Below are 24,722 nucleotides of genomic sequence, written 5' to 3' on the forward strand. Positions count from 1 at the left end.
ATTCCACTCAAAGGCTTACCAACAGCAGCAACTCTGGCCCGAGAATTTCTCGAAAACATCGTCCGACTGCACGGTTTTCCTTCAGTTCTAATTTCGGATCGAGGTAGTCAATTTATTTCTCATTTTTGGCGAAGTTGCTGTCGGTCGGCTCAAATTGATGTGAGACTTTCGACCAGCCACCACCCTCAAACCGACGGACAAACCGAGAGGACCAATCAAACTCTGGAACAGTATTTGCGCTGCATGCTACAACAAACTGAAAAAACTTGGAAAGATATCCTTTGGATAGCCGAATATGCCTACAATAACTCTGTCCACTTGGGAACTGGGAAGACCCCGTTTTTTCTTTTATACGGTAGTCACCCTCGAACCTCGGAGTTGGATCCACTCCAAGATCTTGGAACACCAGCAGTAGACCACCTGCATTCTACAATCACCCAAGCCTTTAAGGAAGCCGTTTCTCACCTTCAAAGGGCTAAAGAACAATACAAGAAAGGAGCAGACCAACATCGGAAGGAAGCCCCCCAATATCAAGTAGGAGATCAAGTCTGGTTATCCACCAAATATCTACCTCTAAAAGGACCATGCACATTCAACCCAAGATACCTTGGTCCCTATTCCATCACTACCATAGTAAATCCAGTAGCGGTCAAGTTGGACTTGCCCCCTCACATGAAGATACATCCGGTCTTCCACGTCTCTCTATTAAAACCCGTGCAACCTCAAACCCGACTAACTAAATCTCCAAAACCTATTCTAGTTGATGGAAAACTCGACTTTGAAGTCAAAAGCATCCTGGATTCCAAGATCTCCAAATCTAAACTATTTTACCTGATTGACTGGAAAGGCTACGGTCCCCAAGAAAGATCCTGGGAACCTGCAGAATATGTCCACGCGCCTCGTCTAATCAAAAGATTTCATCGAACATTTCCTAACAAGCCCAAACCCCCGGAGAAGCCCGGCTTGGGAGGGGCCTTGAGGGGGGGTGCTGTCATGATCTCTGCTTCCAAAAGATCAGGACTTGCCCGACTCCCTTGGAAGCAGACCCATAACCCCGGTTCTGAGTGCCAGCCAGTCCCAATTGGGACCTTTTGGACCATGTCCTGGCGCCAGTGGCACCAGGCTCATAAAGATGCCCAGTCCCAGTGCTGGAAGCGCCGGGCTCATAATGCTTGGGTGGACTTACCTGCAGCAGACCATGCTGCTTACTTACCTGCCAGTTGAACCCTGATCCTCTTCTGTTTGGGACTACTTTTCCTGTTGGGTGGGGCAGGAGCCACTCCCTAGGTTCAGAACATTGGAACTCTTCTGGAAAGCAGGAACTCTTTTCTTACCTAGGCGTGGCTGTGGAAGGAGACACCTAAGCACTACAGGAGGCTATTTAAACCACACCCGATGGATGAATCTTGCTTTGCGTTATTCTGCATTCTCTGCAGCAGAACGCTCATCGTGTCTTCTGCTTCTGATCCTGGGCCTAAGGGAACAAAGGCTTACCATCCTGGAATCCAGTCTTCAGCAGCACCTGTAAAGACAAAGAAAGAACAGGTTAGCACTACGGTCTTCAGTGGCAGTGCATCTCTTACCTGGTACATCGGCTGTCACCAACGCCTCGCGCTGCATTCCGGCATCTGAAAGACAAAGGCTTACCTACTCTTCGCATGCTCCGGAGGTCTTCGCACTGCATTCCGGCATCTGAAAGACAAAAGCTTACCAGCTCTTCGCACGCTCCAGAGGCCTTCGGCGCTGCATCCCGCATCTGAAAGACAAAAGAAGGTGCGTTTAAAGACATTGGGCAACTTTATTACTCACGTGCCATTACTCCTTCCCACGCCGAATCCAGTGGGTATTCCAGCACCCTTCAGCTTCTCTAAAGCTCCGAACTTGTACCTGCAAGATAAAAGGGACAGTTAGTGCGCATCGTGAAGCAGGCGACAAGCGCTTACTTACGTGCTTCCAGGCGCTTCTATTCCTCACGCGGGTTCGATCCTCAACTCTCATCAGCCCGCCATCCGCCATCGCCGGAACCCTGCAAAACAAGAGATATCATTACAAAAGACTTAAGACATTTGAAGTGCCCAGAACTTACCGTTCGTGCAGTTAACGACGGACAGCAGTCCTCTGAGGTCAAGAGGCCTGCACCCTTATCCAGTGAAGAAACTGGTTACGGCACCCTGCCCCGAGGCAGATGGAGAGCTCGGCGTTCACTTACCTAAGGTGAGGGCGTTAACCTTTGGGGTTCTACAGGAGAAGAGAAAGAGAAGAGGAGAGAGGCACCCAATAACCCCCAGTTCATTAATCCCATATTTTCTATCTGCAGACATCTTACTCTTCGAGTCAGACATACAGTGCACAGAGGTCCAGCCCAAAGAGCCAACCGTGTGTTACACATCACCTTTGAAGATACGGCATTCACCCAGTCAAGACCGGCGCCTCTGCGGGAATCAGGTGAGCGTTACAAGGACTTGGCGGTTTGAGTGGAGGTTTTCTTCCTTGTGTCATCGGTGGACAAATGAAAAAGGTTCATGCCCTCAAAGGACAGATGTAGAATCCGCTCCTGCACGTCAGATAAAAACTTAGTGGCTTGCATCCAGGCCATCGTCCTTATCGCAACCCCAAGACACAGCCCTCTGCTAGCTGCGTCGATGTGGGAGACCGAAGACACCGTGAGTCCTACAAAATGGGCCGGGTGCCTTGAAGGAGGCTGGTTTGTCCGAAGGGAGGTTGGGCAGAAATTCCATGAGCTTCCGCCACAGCTTCTGGTTTGCCGCAGCCTAGAGGATGTCCACGTTGGCCTGCTGCAGATGCAGTCCTGAGATGGAGAAACATTGCTTTGCGAAAGACTTTGTCCTCCGTGGAGAGGCAACTGGAGGTGGCTCCCTGTGGAGGAAGATGCTGAAAAGGATGGTTTAGAATAAAACGAGGAAGCGGGCGACCCCTTAGGAATGGGGCTGTGGGTAGGAGGCAAGGAGTATTGGATCCCCGTCCCTCAGCCTAAACCTGCTGTGCAACTTTCTGATCTGGGCGTTGAGCCTGGGCTTTTCCCAGACCTTACGCGCCACTTGCAACACATTCTTCTAGAGTGGAATGCCAGACCGGGTCGTGGTGCGTTTTCCCAAGACTTCAGCGAGCACACTCGACACCTGGGGAGTTGGGGGGGCCTCCCCAGGAAGAGGGATCCCCAAGATCTCTGCCAGGTCCTAAAGGCTGTCATAAAAGGCCTTAAAGGATGCCGTGGGCCCATCGTCAATCTTGCCATCATCCCCCCTGCTTACCCCTTTTCATAGGCTAAAGGGAATCCGGGCCCTGGGATACAGGTGCCGGAGGGGTCGCCCCCAGGTCTGGAGCCACAGACAAGTCTAACAGCTGTTGAGGGGGAGGCGTTGGCGCTACAGAGGTGGAGGGGTCAGTACGATCAGTAGGGCCTGAACCAGAGGAGGGACTGGCACCGGGAGCGCAGGAGGAAAGGAACACGTTACTTACCTGTAACTATTGTTCTCCAGCATGGGTCTGGCACGGATTCACATGCTCATGAATATTTCTCGTTGTCACGTGGTAATCCCCGGTAAAAGAAAAACAGTTTCACTTACAAACTGTATTTCTCCTTTAAACCAATCACTGTCCTCTGGGTGCATACTGCCCCAATCCAATGACAACCCTCTCCCTAAGCCCCTCCTCTGGCAGCCATCTTCAGATTTGGTAAGCACATAAAGTGGCAGTATGACTAAGAAGAGCCGCAGAGGGGATGGAGGGAGGGTTCGCATGTGAAACCATCCCAGACCCATGGTGAAGAACAATGGTTTCAGGTAAGTAACTTGTTCCTTCTCCAGCATGGGGTCTGGCATGGACTCACATGCTCTTGATTAACGAATACACAGCAGTACAATATTACACAACCACGGGAGGTGGCAAGGCTCAACAGAAGCAATTAACTCTTACCCCTGGGACACACTCGCCTCAAGCGAACAGTAACGCTTACCTTAGGTCTCTGCGGGAGCGTAATGCCTTTTCAGCTGAGGACCTGTAGTCTGGGCACGGATTCTGTGGAAACAACAATTATAACAGAACCACTATTGTAATCCCCATCCACAAACTAAAACTGTGATACAGTGTACCTTGAAATAACCTGCCCTTCTCACCTGTGCTTTTGTTTTGTGGAGCTCTCCATCCTGTATTCTACAGGGGCATGTTGGGTAGGTGACTTTTGATCTGAGGGGGCTGTGGTGTCGAAAAATTCTTAACTGAACAATGTCCAAAAACTTCTAACAGTGTCTTGGGCAAGTCTTTTGGTGAAAATAATAATTATATACAGTTCAGATACTGAAGGGTCCCTACTTTGGAGACATATCTCTTGGCCAGAATTTCCTTTAGTTTTTGCAGGTTTGTGGTTCCCTAAGGGCTGATGCTGTGGTATGGCTGCAGCTATACTAGTTTTTTTTTGTAAAACACTATTTTTGGAACAAAGGCATACATATATCTCAAACATTCAGAAATCGTAAATTAACGTTCTTATTCAGCCTCCGTCTCATTCTGATGTTGTCCAACAATAACCAAGGTCTCTTGGCCTTTGAGTGTTCTCATTTTTCATTTACAATTCCCAACCCTCTTTTCCCCGCTATCCTCCCCATCCTCTTCCCCACCCCCCTCCCTGCTTTAACTAACACCTCAGAATATTATTAAACTTAACAGAGATCAATATATGTGAAAGCTCCGGGTAACGGTAGTCCTGTGTTTTTCCCTCCTTACTGTTGATGGCACTTATATGACATGGATGCTCCTGAGAAGCCGGGGTTTGAAAAAGTGTGCTTCTCGGTCACTCACATACTCATGGAATGGAGTCCAGGTCATCAGGAACTTTTGGTATTTTCCGGCGGTAAGTGCACATATTTTCTCCATGGCCATTACTCCCCAGATCTTGACCCACCACCATGCCACTATAAGGCCTTCCTCATTTTTCCGGTTTTGCGCCAAGGTCATCCTAGCCGCCGATAGCAAGTGAGTGATTAGAGTAGCTGTCGCCCCTGACATTGCGTATTTGCCATCTATCGGCACACCTAATAGGATAGTTTTCGGGGACAACGGGAGTGTGACACCGGTGATGTCCTTAATGTGGCTCAGAATCTCCTTCCAATAGACCACTGCCTTGGGGCATGTCCACCACATATGAATTAAGTCTCCTCTCTCTCCACAATTTCTCCAACAGTATGGCGAATAGGTCTTGGTGATTTTATGCAAACGGTGTGGAGGCATATACCACCTAATACACATTTTGTAGGCGATTCTTTTACTGTTGTGCATCTGGAGACACCATGCGCCCTTGACCATATTTTGCACCATTCTTCTTCTGTCAGGGATTCTTGCAGGTCGCTTTCCCAGTTCATTTGATATGGGAGGCGGTCTGTCGTTTGGGACTTTGAGAGGAGTTTGTAGAGTCTGGCGATTCCTTTTGGGGTCTCACCCTCCTGCAAAGTTAGTTCTAAGCCAAACGGAGTTCGTGTTCCCGCCCTTTTCACCAACGGATGGGTTATCCAATGTCTTATTTGCATATACCTGAACCGCTCCCTTTCCCCGATGCCAAACTTCTGCTGGCATTCTGTGAAAAGCATGGGGGTGCTCTCTCTGTACAACTCTGCCAAGGTCAGGGTCTCCGCACCTTTCCATCCTTCCCAGTCTTTGCACTGCAGGCCCGGGGTGAAGTCCGGGTTATGTAGTATAGGTGAATATGGGCCCAGACCCAGTGGGATGCGTTTGTTTCCTAGCAATATCCCAGCTCTGCAGTGACTCCTTTGTGGATTCCAGGAGGGCACCCCCACTTCCTCTATGTTCAGCTTTCAGACCCAGAAGTGAGATCAGAGGGATCGTTGTGACCGATTGTTCTATTCTACACCATCCTTTGTGATATTCGACTTTGGCCCAGCGCAGCATAGGAGCTAGATGTGCTGCTAATATGTATCTAGCCACGTCTGGTACTCCAAGGCCGCCCAGAAGTGGGGGTCGCATTAAGATACCCTTCTGGATTCTAGGCCTTTTCCCCTGCCATATGAATTTAAGGATTGCATTTTGCAGTTCTTTGATCTTGGTTGACGGGATAGGCACCGGGATGGCGTTTACCACATAAAGGAGACGTGGGAGAATGGTCATCTTAACTGCCGTGATGCGGGCGAACGACGATAGTTCCTGGGATTCCCATTTGAGCATATCGTCTTGTAATTGCTTCCATAAGGGAGCGATGTTTGCCTGGAATAGTTTGCTTGGTTCTGTGGTAAGTCGTATCCCCAGGTACTCGAGGGCGTCTTTTACCCATGTCAATGGGTGTGATTGCTCTAGCCTTTCTATTGTTGCCCTCTGCGCCGTGATGTTCATTGCCTTTGATTTGGGGAAATTTATCAAGAACCCGGAAACCTGCCTGAATTCCTCTAATCTAGCCATCGCATTGGGCATGGTGTTACCCGGGTAGCCCATGTAACGGATGATGTAATCTGCATATAATGCGATTTTGTGAGTTTCGGCAAATAATAGCGGGGAGAGGGGGCACCCCTGTCTCGTGCCTCTTCTAACTTTTACCAGGTCTGTTTTCTGGCCGTTGATCATGAGACTAGTCGATGGGGATTGGTAGTTAGCTAGCACCATTTTGGTGAACTCTGGACCACAACCAAAGTGCTCCAGGATTAGCGACAGATAGTTCCAGTCCATACTATCAAACGCCCTGGAGGCATCCAGAGCTGCCACTGCAAACTCTTGCTGCGTCATACGTCCAGCATCTATAACATCTATTGACCTTCTGATGTTATCCTGTGTGCGACAATCCGTAATAAAGCCCGCTTGATCGTCATGTATTATATATGGGATACTTTCATCAGTCGGGTAGCTAGTATTTTCGCATAAATCTTTGCATCAGTGTTCAACCATGTTATAGGGCGGTAGCTTGCACAGTCGCAGGGGTCTCTTCCGGGCCTCAAAGGCAGTATAGTTGTGGAGTTTTCCATATCAGTAGTCACTTTTCCTTCTTCTCTGATAGTGTTAAATAATTTTGTCATTGGGCCAAGTAATTGGGTACGGAAGGTTTTATAATACCCGTTGCTGAGGCCATCAGGGCCAGGAGTTTTGTTTGGTGGCAAGGCTGAGATGGCATCGTTGACTTCTTGCTCCAGGATCAGGCTTCCCAGGCTGATTCTATCTTGTTCTGTTATTTGGGGTAGAGGTAGAGAATTTATATAGGTGATTTGCTGTGTAGGGTCAAGCTTTTCGCTGCTGAAGAGTGTCTCATGGAACCGTTTCATGATCTTTATTTTGTCTGGGTCTGCTGTGTGCGGATTCCCACATTCATCTTTCAGTTGCACTATGTAATTGCGGGCTTTACGTTTCCTCAATTTTGCCGCTAAAAATTGATTGCCTTGTCCCCATGGGTGTAGTAGGACTGCTTCGTGCCGAGCAATGATTGGGCCATTTGGTCAGCTGTATGGTGCTCGAACTGAGCTCTGATCTTCCGAAGTGCCCAAAGGGATCTCCTTGAGCGGCACCCTTTATGTTGTATTTCCGCATTTTTCACTTCAGTTTCTAATTGATGGGTTACAATTGCTCTTTCTCGGTAGTAGGCAGCTGCCTGTGACATGAATTCACCTCTAATCACTGCCTTCCCTGCTTCCCAAATTGTCCCCCCCAACTAGTTTTCCCATTGTCATTTTCTTTAAAGTAATTATTTATGGAGGTCTCGATATGTGCCCTAAGCGCTGTGTCTCTCAATAGAACTTCATTTAGTCTCCAGGGTAGTTTGCTTTTGTGTTCTCCCTCTCCCCAGGTTACTCCCACTGTCACTGGTGCATGGTCTGAGTGATATTCCACCCCAATTTCAACCCCGGTTATTTGTGGGACTAATGTAGTAGAGACAAGGATCATATCTATTCTAGAGTAACCCAAATGCACAGCCGAATAGTGGGTATACTCCCTGCTGTCACCTCGGAAGAACCGCCAGGTCTCGATGACTCCCATTACCGTAAAGAATCGACCCAGCGCCTGTCTTTTTCTTTGATCTGCATTTGTGTGGGGGGGGGAGCGTTTTATCGAGGGCTGGGTCCATCACACAGGCAGTCTCCTCCAACAATTAGTTGGCCCTCACACCAGCTGCCCAATTTGCTCTTTAAGGTTTGTTATGTACACATCGTGGCGTTCATTAGGGGCATAAATGGCCAGGATTGTGTACACTCTACCCTTGATCAGCCCCTTCAACCCCAGATAGCGACCCTCTGTCTCTACAGAGTTGGGTTTTCCTCAACAAACATTCCATAGCCCGCACTTGGTGCAAGACTTGAAGAGGGATCCTCCTTCCTATCTTCTCATCTGTCATTGTCTCAGGGCGCGAAGTAGGCACTGTGGCCTTCTGGAAACCTTGCAGATCTTCACCCTTGAGGGGAGCTGAAATTCACTTACAGGAGATCCCTGCGGAGAAAAGAGCACACTGGCTCTTTCGGAAAAAAAAATATAGAACCTTTTTCAGTAGAAAACACGAAAAAACGTAGAAGTAGCTCAGAGAGCAAACTAGAGAGAACTCCCAACACAAACGTGCGGTAAGAATCTGAGGATGGCTGCCAGAGGAGGGGCTTAGGGAGAGATCTGTCTTTGGATGGGGGCAGTTTGGCCCAGAGGACAGCAATTGGTTTAAAGGAGAAATATAGTTTGTAAGTGAAACTGTTTTTCTTTAACCGAGGATTGAGCCTGACGGGGAATATTCATAAGCATGTGATTCCATGCCAGAACCCAAGCTGGAGAACGGGGGGAATACTTAGGAGGGGGCCGGGCGGTGCCACCTGCAGGATGACCTCCACAATGTCCTTCAGGAACCCCTTGATCTAAAGGGAACACATGAGGAAGAGGAAGCAGTCAAAGAAGTGGTCCCAAATAGCTGCCCAGTCCTCTGAGGCGCTGGACCTCCGCTCCTGGTGCGTTTAGCTGTTTTGTGATAGGTAGATATACCCCTGGGGGGACCAGAACCCTGCACCATAGGACCTGCTTCCACTTCTCAAGGGAAGGGGGCTGGAATCGCAAAAGGACTGGTGGGCCCCCGAGCCGGATCCAAGATGGCCACCTGCCTGGCGGGCTTCCCCACGTGCTGCTCTTCCATTTTGAAGCCTTGCGCAATGCCCTGGGCGGGAAGGCGTGGGGGCCCCGAGCCAAGAGAGGCCTCAGACACTAGAGGATACAGCTTGGGCCTTGCACCTGAAGCAGATGTCGACCTCAGAGTGCTCTGGTCAGCACTGAGCCCTCAGCAGGATGGCTGGTAGACTAAATGCCCTGGGTGACTGCCTCAGAGCGAGCACCGGCAGGCTCGGAGCCCTCAGCATCTGTGCTGGTTGCCGTGCTGGATCTAGGCAAGGAACGGCTCTTGGAGGTGGCACTCAACGATCCCTTACCCCCTCGGGTAGAAGTAGAGGGTGAGCCTGATTGACCTTCTTAGGAATGCTTGGTAGGGTCCCTGAACCCCTCAGCTTGGGAGCGGGTAGCCTGGAAGGCCTCAGGTCTGTCCCCTGATCGCCCGGAGAGCGCCCTCGGCTTGGGAGATGGTAGCCCTAGAAGCCTCAGGCCTACAGAAACCTAAATGCAAGGAACCCCCGATCCCTGTGAACCCCAAGGAAGGAGCCTGTGCTGTGGAGCCGTGCTGAACATAGGTCCTACCTAACATTGACAAGAGGTCCCAGAGACAAAGTCCTTAAGTTGGGGAGGGGAAGTGTGGAAGATCTCCCTCCACCGCAACAAACAATTCTTCATTGCCCTGTGACAGTGTTGCTGGCCGAACATGAGCCCCAGCGGTGGTCAGGCTCCAAGCTCTCAAGACAGAGTGAATGGGGGTTCTGGGCCGGGAACGAGCAGTCACAAGAGGCACATCTCATGAATCCTCCAACGGCCAACATGTGCTGAAGAGGGACTGAAGGGAAGTGAAAACAACAGGGAGCAAGCGGAAAGCTAAAAAAGTTCTCTGGGCTGGCTGCCAGGTCCCACACCATCTGTCCGGAAAAAGGGACAGAGGTGCCGAAGGGCGGGGCCTCAGTGGGGCTTGGCCGTGCTGAGGAGTCGAAGGGCGGGGCCTCGTGGGGCTTGGCCATGCCCCTGCGCGCTAAACTAAATGTTAAGCAAAAGCTAATTGTTCGCTGCCAAGGTTTCCGGTACCGTCCCCATGTTGGGGGCCCACAAGGATGGAGGAAAGGGGACGGAACGTTTGAGTACGTGGTGGTGTTGTCTGTGAAGATCCGCACCACCTTCCCTGGCAGCTGAGGTTGGAATGATTTCAGGGCCCAGAAGACTGCCCTGAGCTCCAAGACTATGAGGAGGTCCTTCTCTGGTAGCCAGAGACCCATGGCTTGTGACAGTCCAGTGTGGGCCCGCCCCCACTCTTCCAGGGGTGACCATAGCCTAGTACGTTGGGATTTGAAAGGGTGCTCCTTGCGCGAGATACATGCATACTCCCCCACCAACAAGGAGCTTTCCGGAACTCCAAGGTGAGTGTGATCCTGTCCGTCCAAGCACCCATGACCTGCAGCCACCTTGCGTCCAGAAACTCCTGAAGAGGTCTCAAATGGAGCCTGCAAAATGGAAAAAGGTGGATGCAGGAAGACCTCATGCCCAACAGCGACTTAATGGAGCGCACTGTTGCAGATTGCGCCGACAGGCGCTGCACCTTACTCAGAATGGCCGCCACCCTCTCCTCTGAGGAGGTAGCCAGGCATGCGACCGTGTTGTAACTTGTGCCCAGGAACAGAGCATTCTGCGATGGCTCTATGCAGGACTAATAATAATTGGAATCTGGGCTCAGTCAGAAGGCGTATGGTCTCCGCTGTGTGCTGGTTTGCCAGTGTGTGAGAGTGGGAGCGGATGAGCCAGTCCAGATTAGGGTAGACGTGTACTTCTTTGAGGCATAGATGTGCCACCAGCGGGGCCAAGACCTCTGTGAAAACCCTTGGTGCTGATTTCAGGCCAAAGGGCAGGGCCTTGAACTGAATGCCTCCCTGGACCACTAACCGCAGGAACTTCTGATGTTTCAGGTGAATGGCGACGTGGAAGTAGGCACACTCCCGGTCCAAGGTCGCTAGAAAGTCTCCTTCCAGCTGGTCGAGCATTGGCTGCAACGTGACCATCCTGAACTTCTGGGACTTCAAGTACTTGAGGAGCCTTAAATCTAGGATTGGCTGACACCCTCCCAACTTTTTCTGCACCAGACAATATCTGGAGTACACTCCGGAGCTGCTGAGGGACAGGCTCCATTGCCCTTTTTCTTAACATGGCCTGAACCTCCAGCAACAATTGAGCCATGTGTAGTTCTGGACGCGCCACCGGAGGAAGGCGAGGGCACCTGTGTTGGAATTCCATAGTGTGCCCATGATGAAGAACATCCAGCGCTCATTCGTCTGTGGCGATTACCTTCCACTAGTCGGCCTCCCACTGGGGCACAAAAGTGTTTGTGTGTGTGGGGGGGGGGCTGCGGTCCAAGTCCGGTTCAGGCCTGCTTGGGCGTCTGCATCCTGGCCTGTGGGCGACGACGCTGGCCTCCAATGCCGTTGGTCTGTGGGTCATGGAGCATGAGAGCTGACGATAGGGGTAGTGTACCCCTTGGAGAACCTGTTGGACTTCCCTCGAGGATCAAAGAGGGTATCACTACATATTATCCCCACCAAAAATATCGCCATATATGGTTGTCGGGAACGGCCATAGGCGATATTTTTGGGGGGAGCGACAATTCTGGGGGTTTTTGGTAGCAGGGGTTGCGGGGGTGTCCCCTGCTCCTTTAAAAATAATGCAGGGGTTGCAGGGGTGTCCAAGCCTTAATATCATTGCAAAAATATGGCAATATTTTGTATGGCGATATTTTTGCAGGATATTAACACAAGGAACCGTGAAGAGACAATCTCCTCTGCTGCAGCGTCCCCAGCGAGTGTGCGGTCTCTGTATCCATATCCGTTTTGAAGGCTTGGAGCATCTCGTCCACCGCTTTCCCAGGCAAATGTTCCCCATCAAAGGGCATGTCCACCACCTTGGACTGCATGTCTGCGCTGAAGTTCATAGACTTCAGCCAACCCTGGTGCAAGAGGGCTACCCCATTGTCCATCTGGCAGAATCCGTTATGTCCTTTGCCACCTTAATGGCGTGGGGCGAGGCCATCTGACTGTCGGGGAATAAGGCAAAAGGCCCCAGGCTTCTTGTTGTCCAGCAGGAAGTCCACTATTGGTCCAAGCTTATACCAAAGCTCCCTATTTTAGCAAGACAGGATGGCGAGGGCATTGGCGGCTTTGACGGTTGAAGCCACAGTGTAAATGAACTTTCCCACTACATCCAATCATGGAAGAGGACGATGGGTTGGAGGAGCGTTTCCTGGCGGCAGTCTACACCAGGGTCCGGAGAAGGCTGCAACCTCAGGCACCTGGGGGCAGAGTCTGGGACTCTGTACTTCTCCAGCCTGTCTCTCTTGGAGGGTGTGGTACTTGGCGTCATCAGGGCCAAACCTTCCTCCCAGATTTTGAACACCACAACGTTTTCCCCAAGGACTCACGTAGTGGAAAAAGAAACCCCTCTTCTCCTTTGGCACCAGACCAAAGAGCTTGGACGCTCTTGAGATCATGGCATGAGCAAATCTGGTCCGGCGGTGAAGTTGTGGCGGGCTCATCGGTGTCCAGATGTTCCAGTCAGCAGGGACATAGTGCAGGCTCATTTTTGTCCATATGGGTAGCCGTGGTATCCGTGTCAGTATGTGGCGGCTCCACTTCCACTGGTGTCAAGGCCCTATGGGGCGGTGTTGGCTGGTGCTTTGGCCCGAATGGACTTGGCCGACGCTTCAGCCTGATAGGGCTAGACAGGCGCTTTGGCCTGGGAGGACTCTGTCTGGTCAGGGTCCGAGGCAGGCTGTGTCTCGGGCCCGGCACCTAGACCGCAGGCATCCTCTGTTGGATTTCCAACACCAAGGTGTGAAGGGTGGCAAGGATGTCTAGCAACATATCCCTTGGCACTGGCTGAGGTGCGAATGGAGCATATGGAAAGGTATCAGGGCTGAAACGCCTTGGAGGGACGAATGGCTGATCTGGCTCTTGGCATGGAGATCCCTCCTCGGACATGGTCCCAAGGCCCCCTTCATGGTCCGAGTAGTAACCTTCTGGCAGATGCTCATCCTCAGAGCTACTATGAATGTGAGGGGATTTCCTCGGGGATCCCCCAAGCACGGGGAGACAACCTCATGGGTCTTGGAAGGAAGTCCGTTGGAGGCAGCAACTCCCTCAACCTACTCGAATCCTTCGGGAATGAGGCAATGATGGGCACCTGCACAGTAGGTGCTGCCACACTGGAAGCCATCATTGGTACAGCCACAGTCGGAGTACGTGGAGGCAGAGCCACTCTTGGGGTTGTCTTAACTGTAGAAAACGATAGTCATGAGACTTCGACGACAAGGTAATGGTAGTCGATGAGATGGTTGCAGATGTCTTCGTCAAGGAGTCGTGCTCGTTGACTGGGAGACCATCTATGAGGTGGTGATCTTCGTAAGACAACGACTGGGTCTTTGCCACAGCGTACGAAGACGAGGAAGTCGTCAAAGGATCCCCCAGCAGGCTGCTCCTTTGAAGACTTGTCCTTGGATAAGGACTTGTGTTTGGAAGGGTCAGGGACTTCCTCGCAGAAGGCACCCCAGCAACCAGCAGGCTCATCCCGAACCAGATCTAGCAGCAGCAGAGACCTTTGTGGGATTCCCTCTGTGGTGCTTTGCCTTATTTTGGATTCTCTGGAAAGGGACATCGTCAAAAGGACCCCAACCGCTTTCTCAGAGGTTGGTCATCGACGAGGCATGACTGCACCCAGGGTCCGCATCAGAGGCCTTCTCCTCCTTGATCCAAGCCACAAAACTGCGATAGCAATCCCGCTTGGTCTTTGCCTGGAACCCACGGCAGATTTTGCATCAGTCTTCATCGTGGTACAGATGTAGACAATACAGGCACTTGAGGTGCCAATCCTCAACAGACGTTCTTCAGGCACCATTTCTTGCTGGCCCTCAAGAGACTTCTCATGCCCACGTCTGACATCGTCAAGGTGCGATGTAGGCCCAAGTCTGGACCCGTCGAAAACTTGGGGAGGAGACCCGATGATGGAACTGACAGCGGTTGACCGCTGCTCGTACTCAACATCCACAGTAGTCGATGAAAGGATTAAGGAAAAACGATCCAAAACTATAAAAAAAACTATCAAAAGAAATCACAATTCTCGAGAAGCAATGTGAGAGGACTCATAACACTGAAATGTGAGGTACAAATCTGAAGATGGTCACTAGTGGTGGAGCTTAGGTAGACTACTGTCATTTGTTGGGGGCAGTATGACCCAAAGGACAGACATTGGCTATCGAGGAGACGAGCAGTTCAGGTTAAAACTAAACTTTTTTTTTTTTTTTTTTAACAAGAGGATTCCCACCCTGAAAGGGAATATTCATGAGCAAGGGAATCCATGCCAGGCCCCATGCTGGAGAAAAATGCACATCTGAGGAAGCTGCTTGTCCACGGACGCTAACGGGCAGGGTGATTTCCATTGAAGAACCACTTGCGTCTTAAATCAGCTGCCAGCTTCTTCAGAGATGGCTTCCTCTGAAATTAATTGATGGGGATAATTGGTTTGAGCAGCATGTCAGCTCAAATCTGAATGGAATAGGGTTCTCCACTGAAAATTATTTGCATCGACCCGGTTAAGTCTCTTCTTGACCTGGGGGTTTAACATTGGTTTTGAGTGATCTTTTGACATGTACATTTGAATAGCAGTCTGCACAGAGTTTAAACCACAAAGGCCTAGATGTGTAAAGGACAATTCACAGAGGTTTTCTTGTGAGAAAAGCAAGCAGAAAAAGTTTCAGGGTCATATGCCGCTCTGCAAGCTATATATGGAAGCTCAATGTCATGTCCAATGTCAAGCAGAGGTCGAGGGATCCTAATGCTGCAGTGGCACAGCGTCAAAGCTGAGCAAAAGGTTTTCAGTGATCCAGCCGACGCTGCAGGAATGCATCTAAGAGGAATTTGGAGAAGGACACTATACATTAGAAAGGTCCACACCAGTGAATACCTGGATGACCGCTCCAAACCAGTGAATGCCTGGATGACATTTCAAAGATAAAACATTTGTGGAATGAACGTAGCCAACTGAAACATAACAGTATGTGCTGAGCACACCCCACACAGAGTAAAGAATTCCAAAGTGTTGCTGGAACTGCAGCATCAGAATCTGGGCTCCAACTGCATCTCTCAACGACAGGACCTTGGATTTTCCATACCCCAGCTGGTCATCTTTAGGTCAAGCATCTCTCTCCACCAGGTGCAGCATGTCGCCACCAGAGCCATCTATAGTGAACAACAGTTCCCCTGGTGAACTTTAACATTTAACACACAGTTTTGGTAACACTTTAGGTATAGCAGTAGTTTCACTATACACAAATATCGGCACACTTGGTGGAGCACTGTACTTAACTTCTACTTGGCACTGGGGAAACCATAGCTTCGGGATCGGTATTACACTCATGCAATCAGATGCTGGTCCATCGCTCCCATTCATTTCTATGTGAGACTTACTCTGGGTTGAGCAGATAAGTCTTAAGGTGCTCTTAAGGAAGAAATCAGGCAACCGGGCACCTGCCGCTCCCAGTGGGCCTGCCTCCACATTTGACTGATCACTCGGGTCACAAGCTATGGACACTAAAAGGACTCTTTCGTGAGCAATGAATCTACAACAAGTTCATAGTTCATGAAACTTATCTGCATACTGTATACATTAACATGTTTAGAATCACTTTGACAAACATTCCCTTACTGAATGTACCAATTGACAGCACTGTGCACAATTTGCAAAAGCTGACCTTGGACTGGTCTGCCTGGTTTACATCTCAGAGGCTGTCTTTGGAGCACCCCCAAAAGAGGTCTAAGGTATTGGAGACACAAACGTTTTGGCAAATCGGTCAGAAAAAAAAGTACAAGTCCTCACACTAGGGGTACAGTCTTGGACTTCCATCCTGACAGCAACTACTGCAAATGTTTGAATTGTCTGCACCGACATCTATATAAATTCATATGTGCGCGCAAATAAAACATTCCTGCTGTAAAAGAGCCGAACATAAACCCCTCCAGTATATCCAGTGAAATGTATTAAAGTGCCCTGACTTCAACATGAATATCATTTAAGTGTCAATGTGTCCTTTCCCTTATTTTTATATAGGCGTCCTACCCACTCAACTACATAATACACACGACTGTCTCAAAGGCACATCAGCATGCAGAATAAGTGGAATGAAGACACTCAACAAGTTGTAGAGTTTTTTTCTTGCATGAGAAGACATCATATAAAACTATTTATTCATAAATATTTTCCAAAATGAAAATAGGTTACGAAAAATATTTTAAACCTGCTTTCCATACCATGAATTCCATCGGTACAGACACGCGTTATTGAGGGAAAGGGAAAGGGGGAAAAACACTTTAAATCTTGATGCACCTGTTTTTGAAACAAAAAAATCCAGTATCTGCCAAAAAAATGACAATCATTTATATATATATATATATATATTTATATATATGTATTTGCACATATATATATTAAAAAAATGAAGACGTTGAAAAAAGGAAAGAAATGGCAGCAAATTAGAAGTCTCGAAAGAGAGACAAGACTGTATCTCCCCCTGCTAAAAATATCAGAGGGTACCCGAACATCTTTCCTCGTCTTACAAAGCCTTTGGGGAGTATCTCACTTTTTTTTTCCTTTAATTTTTGTAACCAAATACATCAATTTAAAAAAGTGAAGATTTTAAACTGTAGGTACTACATTTTCCTGTCAAACCTTTATTTCTGTATTCCTCTCCAGCAGCAGGGGAGGAGCCAGTGAAGTGCAGAGCCTACCCATACTGTATTGTCTCTTGAGTGTGGGTGCTCCTGCGCACAGTTTATTTTATTGGTGCCGTGGTGGGTTTTTCTTTTCAAGTTGAAGTCTCTCCTCAGCATTTATTCATGAATAGGTTTAAAACTGCATGCATTAAAGTGTTTGAATGTCCGAATCTCCTCCCCACCCCCAATTTGGGGAAGGGTATAGGAGACTGTGGCACCCCTCCCCTCTTGTCCTCTGGTTGTCCGTGTGAAACTCGAAGGCTGTATTGTAAAGCGAGGTCACTGTAAGTCACGATCCTCCAGGTAGCGGTACTCAAAGGTGAATCCTTCTTTCTTTCTCTGGCCCCATTTTTCATAGTCAAAGTAGATGTAAGTCCCCTGCAAAGAGAAGTGGGGTAAGAATAAGTTAAGGCATTTGAAAAAAGAAAAGGGAAAATATTGCCTAGACATGGTAGACAGTCATGAATTTAAGGATTTAGAATTGGTCCTCATGAAAGGTAAATTATGAGAACTAGGGTATGAAGTGTTGCACCGCGAGGCAAGCTGCTACCCCATGACAGAACCAATGTTGCATGTAGTCTGGAAGAGACTTCTCAGACAGGTCGATAATATTGATCTCAATTCAGTTCAAGAAAGTGAGAAAGGAGTTCAGAGGAGAAAATGGTTAGCTTCTGTACCACGATTGACATGTGTGGTGCATGCAGTTTGTGCTTGGAAAACTGCAATATACCAGGCCCGTTTTAATCAACCATAACTCAAATGCCTTAAAAATGCCACCAGGATTCAAAACGAACTTCTGAAGGGTCGTACAGGTCTTTGCAGCAAATAATATAACTAAATAATTCAATGAGATAACGTTGCATTTAGGAGGTGCAAAGTCATGTGTGTGTAAAGGACAGAAACATTGAGAAATGCAACAAATTACTTCCAGTCATTTTCTTTCTGATGTACAATGATGATTGCCTCCTGCAGAATGCTAAACTTATGAAATATGCCTTACATTAAGCCAGCGCCAGAATTGTTTTTTAGCCACAATGTGGCACCGTACAGCTGAGAGGTAGGCTCCATCTACTTGGCACCATCTAGTGCCGGAAGTGTGATCTGTGCTTTTATTCGAAGCCATGGGCACTATTGTATCAGTTCTGCCTTTTGACCAATCGCATCCGTAAGGAATGGCAGGCAGTTTTAGCTCTCTTTTCTAGGGATAATTACAAACGTTACCAATTCGAAGACTGACTTTAGTAAGGAATATATGATGTGGCATTTTTAATGCCCCTATACACAAGTGATTCAAGGCGCGACAAGGCAAGTGAGGGGAACTGAGGGAGCACACAAACAACGATCTTACTAGGCCTAGTGACATTGAGATTGCGCAAGTGCAGAAGGAGGGTGGTGAGGAACCCGTCAGGAATCATTGCATTCATCAGAAAGATTACCAGGGGTAATTTGTTTCTTCTTCTAATAGATCTCATTTGGTGCAGAATTCAATTTCTGGTGGTTCTACGCTCCCATTTCATAGGACCCCTAAACCTTTTCCTTTCCTCTCCAGGTTTTTCTAAATCGCTGGTTTATTTTTGTGGCCATATGACATTTCTAATGCAGTTCCCCTGCTTTTAGACTGTATTAGGCCAACATGCCCTCCACCCTCACTACTCTATTTGCAAGAATACTGCCCACCCTACTCTACCTCACATGGCACACTGGTGGGACAGTACCCAATTACACCACCGCCTCCCTCCACTACCCCAATCTTCACAACACCATGACTATGCCGTCCACTGCTCACCACACCAACCCTTACCTCAACAACCCAGCCTTATGGCTCCGACACTTTGCTTCCAGACCTTCACCAAACATACCATCTTCCATCACCCTGAGAAATGCCAGACTTGGCTCGCGACTCACGCACGCCTCCCATCACTCTGTGCATCTTAAACAGCCTCTGACCTCCACCGCATCCAAACACTTGAAAAACCAATCATCGACTCACCCCAACCTCCCTAACACTAGCAATATTAAGGGTGCATTAATCGATGTCAGATCACTCGCGGCTCACGCTCTAGAAGTGGCTGACCTTATTCTTACCCTCGACCTTATGGCTATCACCGAAACTTGGCTTCATGCAGCCTCTGGTTCACTACTCTTCCCTTGCCATCCCTCCAGGTTACAACATCAGACACGATCGTAACTAACCAGTCCAAAGGTGGTGGCATTGCCATCATCCATAAAAATGCTCTAAACCTCCACCTCTCCTCTGTGCATCACTTTTCCTATATGGAAGCACTGACAGCCAAACTAGCCGTCACTCCTAACCACCATCACCTTCCATCTACTTTACCGGCCACCTGGGCCGCTATCCACCTTCGCTGAGGACCTCTCCAACATCATCACTCATAACACCAAAACCAAATCCTAAGCCTCGATATTAGGGGACTTTAACCTGGGCCTCACTGATCCCTGACACTGCTGCCATGACTATTGATAATATGCTTATGAATGCAGGATTCATACAGCTCATCAACCAACCTACCCACCCACGTTAAGGGCAGAACCCTCCACTGGCTAGCTTCCCACAATTGTCCTATCCATATCATCTCTAACCAACAGTATGCATGGACCGACCACAACTTAATTACATTCAGTCCATACCCGCCAGCCTCTCTCCTACCATTGCACTGGCTACTGCCACCCGCAATAAATGTGACATCACTTGCGACAGACTCCCCCCCCCCCCCTCCTCTGCCCGGCTCTCAATGACCAGGTTCGCTCATGCTCCGACCCCACGGCTATGGTTGACACCTTCAACCTCGCTATGCAAAAAGCCTTAGATATCATCGCCCCATCCAAACTGAGAAAACCCAAACCTCGAGCCCACCTGAACACTTGGTTCACACCCTAGCTCAGAACCCTGCGCAAAGAAAAACGAATTGCGGAATCACATTGGAAAAGCAACCAGTCCGCAGCCAACAAATCGTGCCTCCTCCTGGCCACCCTTAACTACAAGGAAGCCATATTCCAGGCTAAAAAAAGACACTTACAATAAACGTATCGAACAAGCCAAATCCAACACCAAAGAATTGTTTAGAATCCTAAAATAACTTGAAACCCCTGTCACTGCACCAGACACTTGCATCAAAGATAGCACTTGGTGTACCAAAATCCAAGAGGCTCTCCTCGGCAAGATTGCCACCCTCCAGATCCACCCCATCCCATACTCTCCGACTTCTTTTAGCTTCTCTCCACTCTCCATTTCCGAAGTGGAAAAGATCACCACCAGCCTTAAACCAACCAATTGCCAAGGCGACCTCTGCCCGGCACCTATAATCAAGGAAGCAGCTCATGACCTAGCGCCATTCATTACTACGCTCATCAACTCTTCCTTTAGCTCTGGGATCGTACCTGCAATCTAAAGGACGCGTGGGTCATCCCCCTATTGAAAAAATCTACCCTGGACGCTAGTATACCCACAAACTACAGGCCAATCACCACGGTCCCGTTTTTACTAAAAATCCGCGACCGTGCAGCATATCTACAAATTCAAGATTACCTTGAATCTAACAAACACTTGGGACTTAGGCAATCTGGGTTCTGGCCACGTCACGGCACTGAAACTGCCCTCAGATTTAAAAACACATATTGAAGATCTAAAAGACAAAGGCAAACTTGCTCTCTTACTCCTCTTGGACCTCTCAGCGGCCTTTGATCTTGTCAATCATGAAATCCTCTGCCACCACCTTAAATCAGCTGCACACTTCTCCGATAAAGCTACAACCTGGATTAGCTCCTTTTTAGACATTAGATCTATGCGCGTGTTTTCTCCACTAGCAGCTGCCCCACCTGCACCTGTCTCCTGTGGCATGCCACAAGGATCTTGTGTTTCACCCACGTTGTATAACGTGTTCACCAAACCTCTCCGATATCTTGGACTATCTGGGTGTCACTTACACCAACTACGCCGACGACACCCAGATACTAATCCCCATCTCAGGTGACTATACGGCTGACTCCCTCGCTATCAATGTCATCTACCAGGTCATCAAGGCGTGGATGGCTCAACACGGACTCTGTCTTAATGATGAAAAGACTGAGCTCCTTATTATTTGTTCGCCACAAAAACTTACCAAACTCGACCCTGCGTTCAAGTCCTTCATCATCGATGGGAATATTATCCCAACCGCCAAGGACACAAAAACCCTAGGGATCTACATTGACTCGACCCTATCCCTGACAAGACAAACTAACTCAGTCTCTTCCGCTGCGGCATATACCTGCAAGCTTATTACAGCCCGTCGCCCTTTCCTCTCCGCAACCAATTGTGTCACCCTGGCTAGAACTCTTGTATTATCCAAGATTGATTACTGCAATGCACTGTACCTAGGCACCAATTGCTGCAACCTAAACAAGTTACAAATTGTCCAAAACAATGCGATTAGAGCTGCCCTCAACATTCCCAGGCGCCAACACATATCCGACACCAGACGCAATATTCGCTGACTCTCAGTCCCACACCGTATCTCCCTGAAAACCCTGGCTCTTACCCACAAATGCCTTCATAACTTTATTCATGCTCCCTGCTACCTGGCTAACCGATTTGCCCTCCACAACTCCATTAGACCCCGCAGAATGGCTCATTTAAACTGCCTTGAGGTTCCACGTTTCAATCTCCAAAGATCAGGTGGAATTAGCTTTCCTATCTTGGCAGCTAAACTCTGGAACACGCTTCCTAATGATCTTACAGCAGAACCCTCATTCCCGAGATTCAAACACCTTACGACAACCTGGCTGGCCGCCCAGGACATTTAGCTCTGGGTTCTCTGCTAAATTTGTACATGTATATATAATCTGCTTGTCCTCTCATTGCTATTATTATACCTGTAAATTCTGTATTATACTTGTAAACTTTGTAATTATGGTTCTGTCTGTTTTTCTTATGTTGTAACTAAGTGATGGGCCCGGTTGCCCCTGGGCCTGGTGCGCTATACAAATAAATAAAATACAACCCTTTTATTATACGGTCCTGACGTATCCCACATGACTCCTAGGACACAGTGCTTTATAACCACCTGAATGTGGTCCAAGGGTTATTAAATCACCTTACAAAAGGTGTCGTCGATAGCTATCATTTCATTTTGGCTTCTTCCAAATCAGCTGTATGGTAGCCACTGCGGTATTAGTGTATTTTATTAAATCTAACTCACTGCCATTTTGTTTTCGGCCATCCCTTTGGTTTTCAGACCTATGAAGCAGGCATAAAATGGCCAGTGTGCACAAAAGGGTTCACTTGGTGCCTAGTTCTGCACCCTCTGTAGTGGTAGTGACTTCTTTAGACTGGTCCTTTGCTCAGACAGCCAAATACACAAATTGTATGGGTAGACCAGATTTGTATTTTTTAGGGCCAGTCTGAATGGCTGGATGCCATAACTTTTGTGTGCCTACATGGTGTGGGATTATAAGTCTGGCTTAGAACGGCCCATAAGTGACTTTGTACATCTAGGGGAGCACTCCTACACTAAACAATTCTGCTTGTTTTCTTAAATAAACTGCTGAAGGATTTGCCCAGAGCATGGGATGCTGAATCTCTAGAACCAGTTTTGACTATTCTGGCTGGGCCTGGTGCCCTTTGCGCTGGTTTATTCATTGGCTGCTGGCCGTCCTTCCTGGGCAGTTCCTCAGATGTTTTAAAACAGTCTTGGGTGGGAGACTATTACCATATCTCTGCTTTTCATCTGAGCTGCCTCAACTATTGTCCACATCATGAGACTGCTTTGTTGGTCGGAAGCTCAGCTTGACATTCGAGCTGTCTAGATCCGCTTGGTAGGGTTCCTATGCTTTACTGGTGCCACCTTCAGCATTGCATCTGCCCCTGGCCGGTGGACCACCCTCTTGGAAAGGGTGATTATTGTCTTGGTCACCCGAATCGCTGCTGGTCTGGGCTGCAAGTCCCTGTGCATCGGAACCTATATCCTGCTATGTAAAGAATACATTACTTATTTCTGATGGATTTTCTACACAGATTCCTCATTTTGGTATCTTCCCAGAGCCAGCTGATTCTCAGAAAATGTTTCCTATACTATGGGGCGGTGTGGGGCCTCTGTGCCGATTGTTCTCGGGACCCATCGACTCCATGGCACCAGAAAGGGCACCATGCTCCATATATGTAGAGCACACCTTGCCCCCTGACCTCGGTTCGATGTTTTCGACCTCTGCTCACTGGCTAGGGGAACATAGGGTTAAATGTGACTAAATTTCTCATACAGCTGAATAGCAGGATGATTAGCAATCCGTGCGAGGAGAATACATCAGAAACAATATCATAAGCAAGTAATGTGTTGCTCTAATGGATTGTATCAGCCTAGTGACAGAAGCAGATTCTGGTGCCAAAGGGCTGGGGCAACTAAGTTATAAATGATTTAAGTTCAGTGGTGGCTTGTGATTTCTTGTAATTGTCTTTGTGTTCATTTTTCCAAGGAATTGGTGTGAGCGAGCAACATATCATAGGGGTATTTGCTTGCGAGTGGGTAACTGTCTAATCCAGTTTATTGTTTTTTTTTCTCTTAAATAATGGTTTGAACTAATGTATATAAAGCCATACAAATTACAATGGTTTCTGTAGGGCAACACATTAAAAAAAATAGGTGCCAGGTTACCACTAACACATAGCAGCTTTTTAAAATACATTTTCATGTGTCAATATAATCCAGCCTCTAATCTATCAATCAATGTATAAAATAGTGCCACTCGCCTACCATTGCCCACATCACATGCATGCATTGCATCAGATATGCCACTGATCTGTAAGAGCTTTCATTCTGGCTGTGCCCAATATATGGCACTAGTGTCACCAGAAACTTTTCGAACTCGCTGTACCCAACAAATAACAGTATTTCCATGCCGGTTTTGCTCACTATATAGAGAAGCGTCCAACTGTATGAACATTCTCATGCTGGCTGTTGTGTTGTAGTCATTTTCATGGTCGTATTGCACTCTGGTGGATCTGAAACAAAGGGGTGATGGGTTTGGTTGGTGCATAAAAGAGAAAATGCAAGATAGCTTTGTTGTGTTGATGTGTTCAGTGCAGTTATGTCTGTGTACTATAGGTGGGACGTTTCTAGGTGTTTTGTGTCAAGAACACCTGAGATATCTGTCCCCTAATGGAAGCCTCACGTTCCAACAATGCGAGGATGGGTTGGTTGGGACTGGGTCTGTGACATATGTAAATTGCGTTAGAGGATAGCGGCCTCATGTCTATTGGGAGAGCCTTTCAATTTACATGTCTGGTTGGTTAATTTGTTAGAGATATGGTTACGTGGAGCATGGAATTTGAGTGGGTTAGTCTGAGAGCAGTGAGTGCAGACCTCGCTGGGCTTTCGGAGCATCCATCTGGTGTGGCCATGCTAAAATCCTGTCAGTGGTTCACTCTGGTTAGGGTAACTGTGAGAAGTCCTAAAGCATTATGGAAAGAGTCGTTTATATTCTTCTTTTCTAGGGAAGGGCAGCCTGCAGTGCCTAGCCCTAAATCTAGTGCTGACAAACTGTAATTAGTACACATCCTAGTTTGCTTGGAAGGCCCCTGCAACTAACATTTAAACCACTGACCTGCTGAGCTTGAATCAAGTCTATACAAAAAGAATGAGAATACTCGTCCTAGGCATTTAAGGGGAGGTGCTGACACAGGGGTTCACAGAGATTGCATGTAGTGTAAACCCCACCTAGGGTTATGCTTTAAGATTGACACAAATAAAGCTCCTTTAATTTATTAACTCATTTAGAAGGTAGAATGTTCATCTCTGTTGGCCATCCAAACACCTTTTTCCCCTATGGTGTGCATTTCTGTGCCTACATAGTTTT

At 48.1% G+C, this 24,722-nt stretch overlaps 1 protein-coding gene across 4 annotated transcripts in view; it reads right to left on the reverse strand.

Annotated features, from left to right (window-relative positions):
- Positions 1–16,301: 16,301 nt before the first annotated feature.
- The window catches only part of CNOT3 (CCR4-NOT transcription complex subunit 3), a 1,293,124-nt gene continuing 1,284,703 nt past the window's right edge, over positions 16,302–24,722 (reverse strand). For all 4 annotated transcript variants that reach the window (XM_069637964.1, XM_069637947.1, XM_069637956.1 and 1 more), the window contains exon 19: positions 16,302–17,252. In XM_069637964.1, coding sequence (XP_069494065.1) covers positions 17,154–17,252 — 99 coding nt within the window. In that variant the 3' untranslated portion in view covers positions 16,302–17,153. The remainder of the gene's footprint in view (positions 17,253–24,722) is intronic.

This window comes from Ambystoma mexicanum, chromosome 1q (assembly GCF_040938575.1).
Source record: "Ambystoma mexicanum isolate Mex_15411 chromosome 1q, UKY_AmexF1_1, whole genome shotgun sequence".
NCBI classification, from domain to species: Eukaryota; Metazoa; Chordata; class Amphibia; order Caudata; family Ambystomatidae; genus Ambystoma; species Ambystoma mexicanum.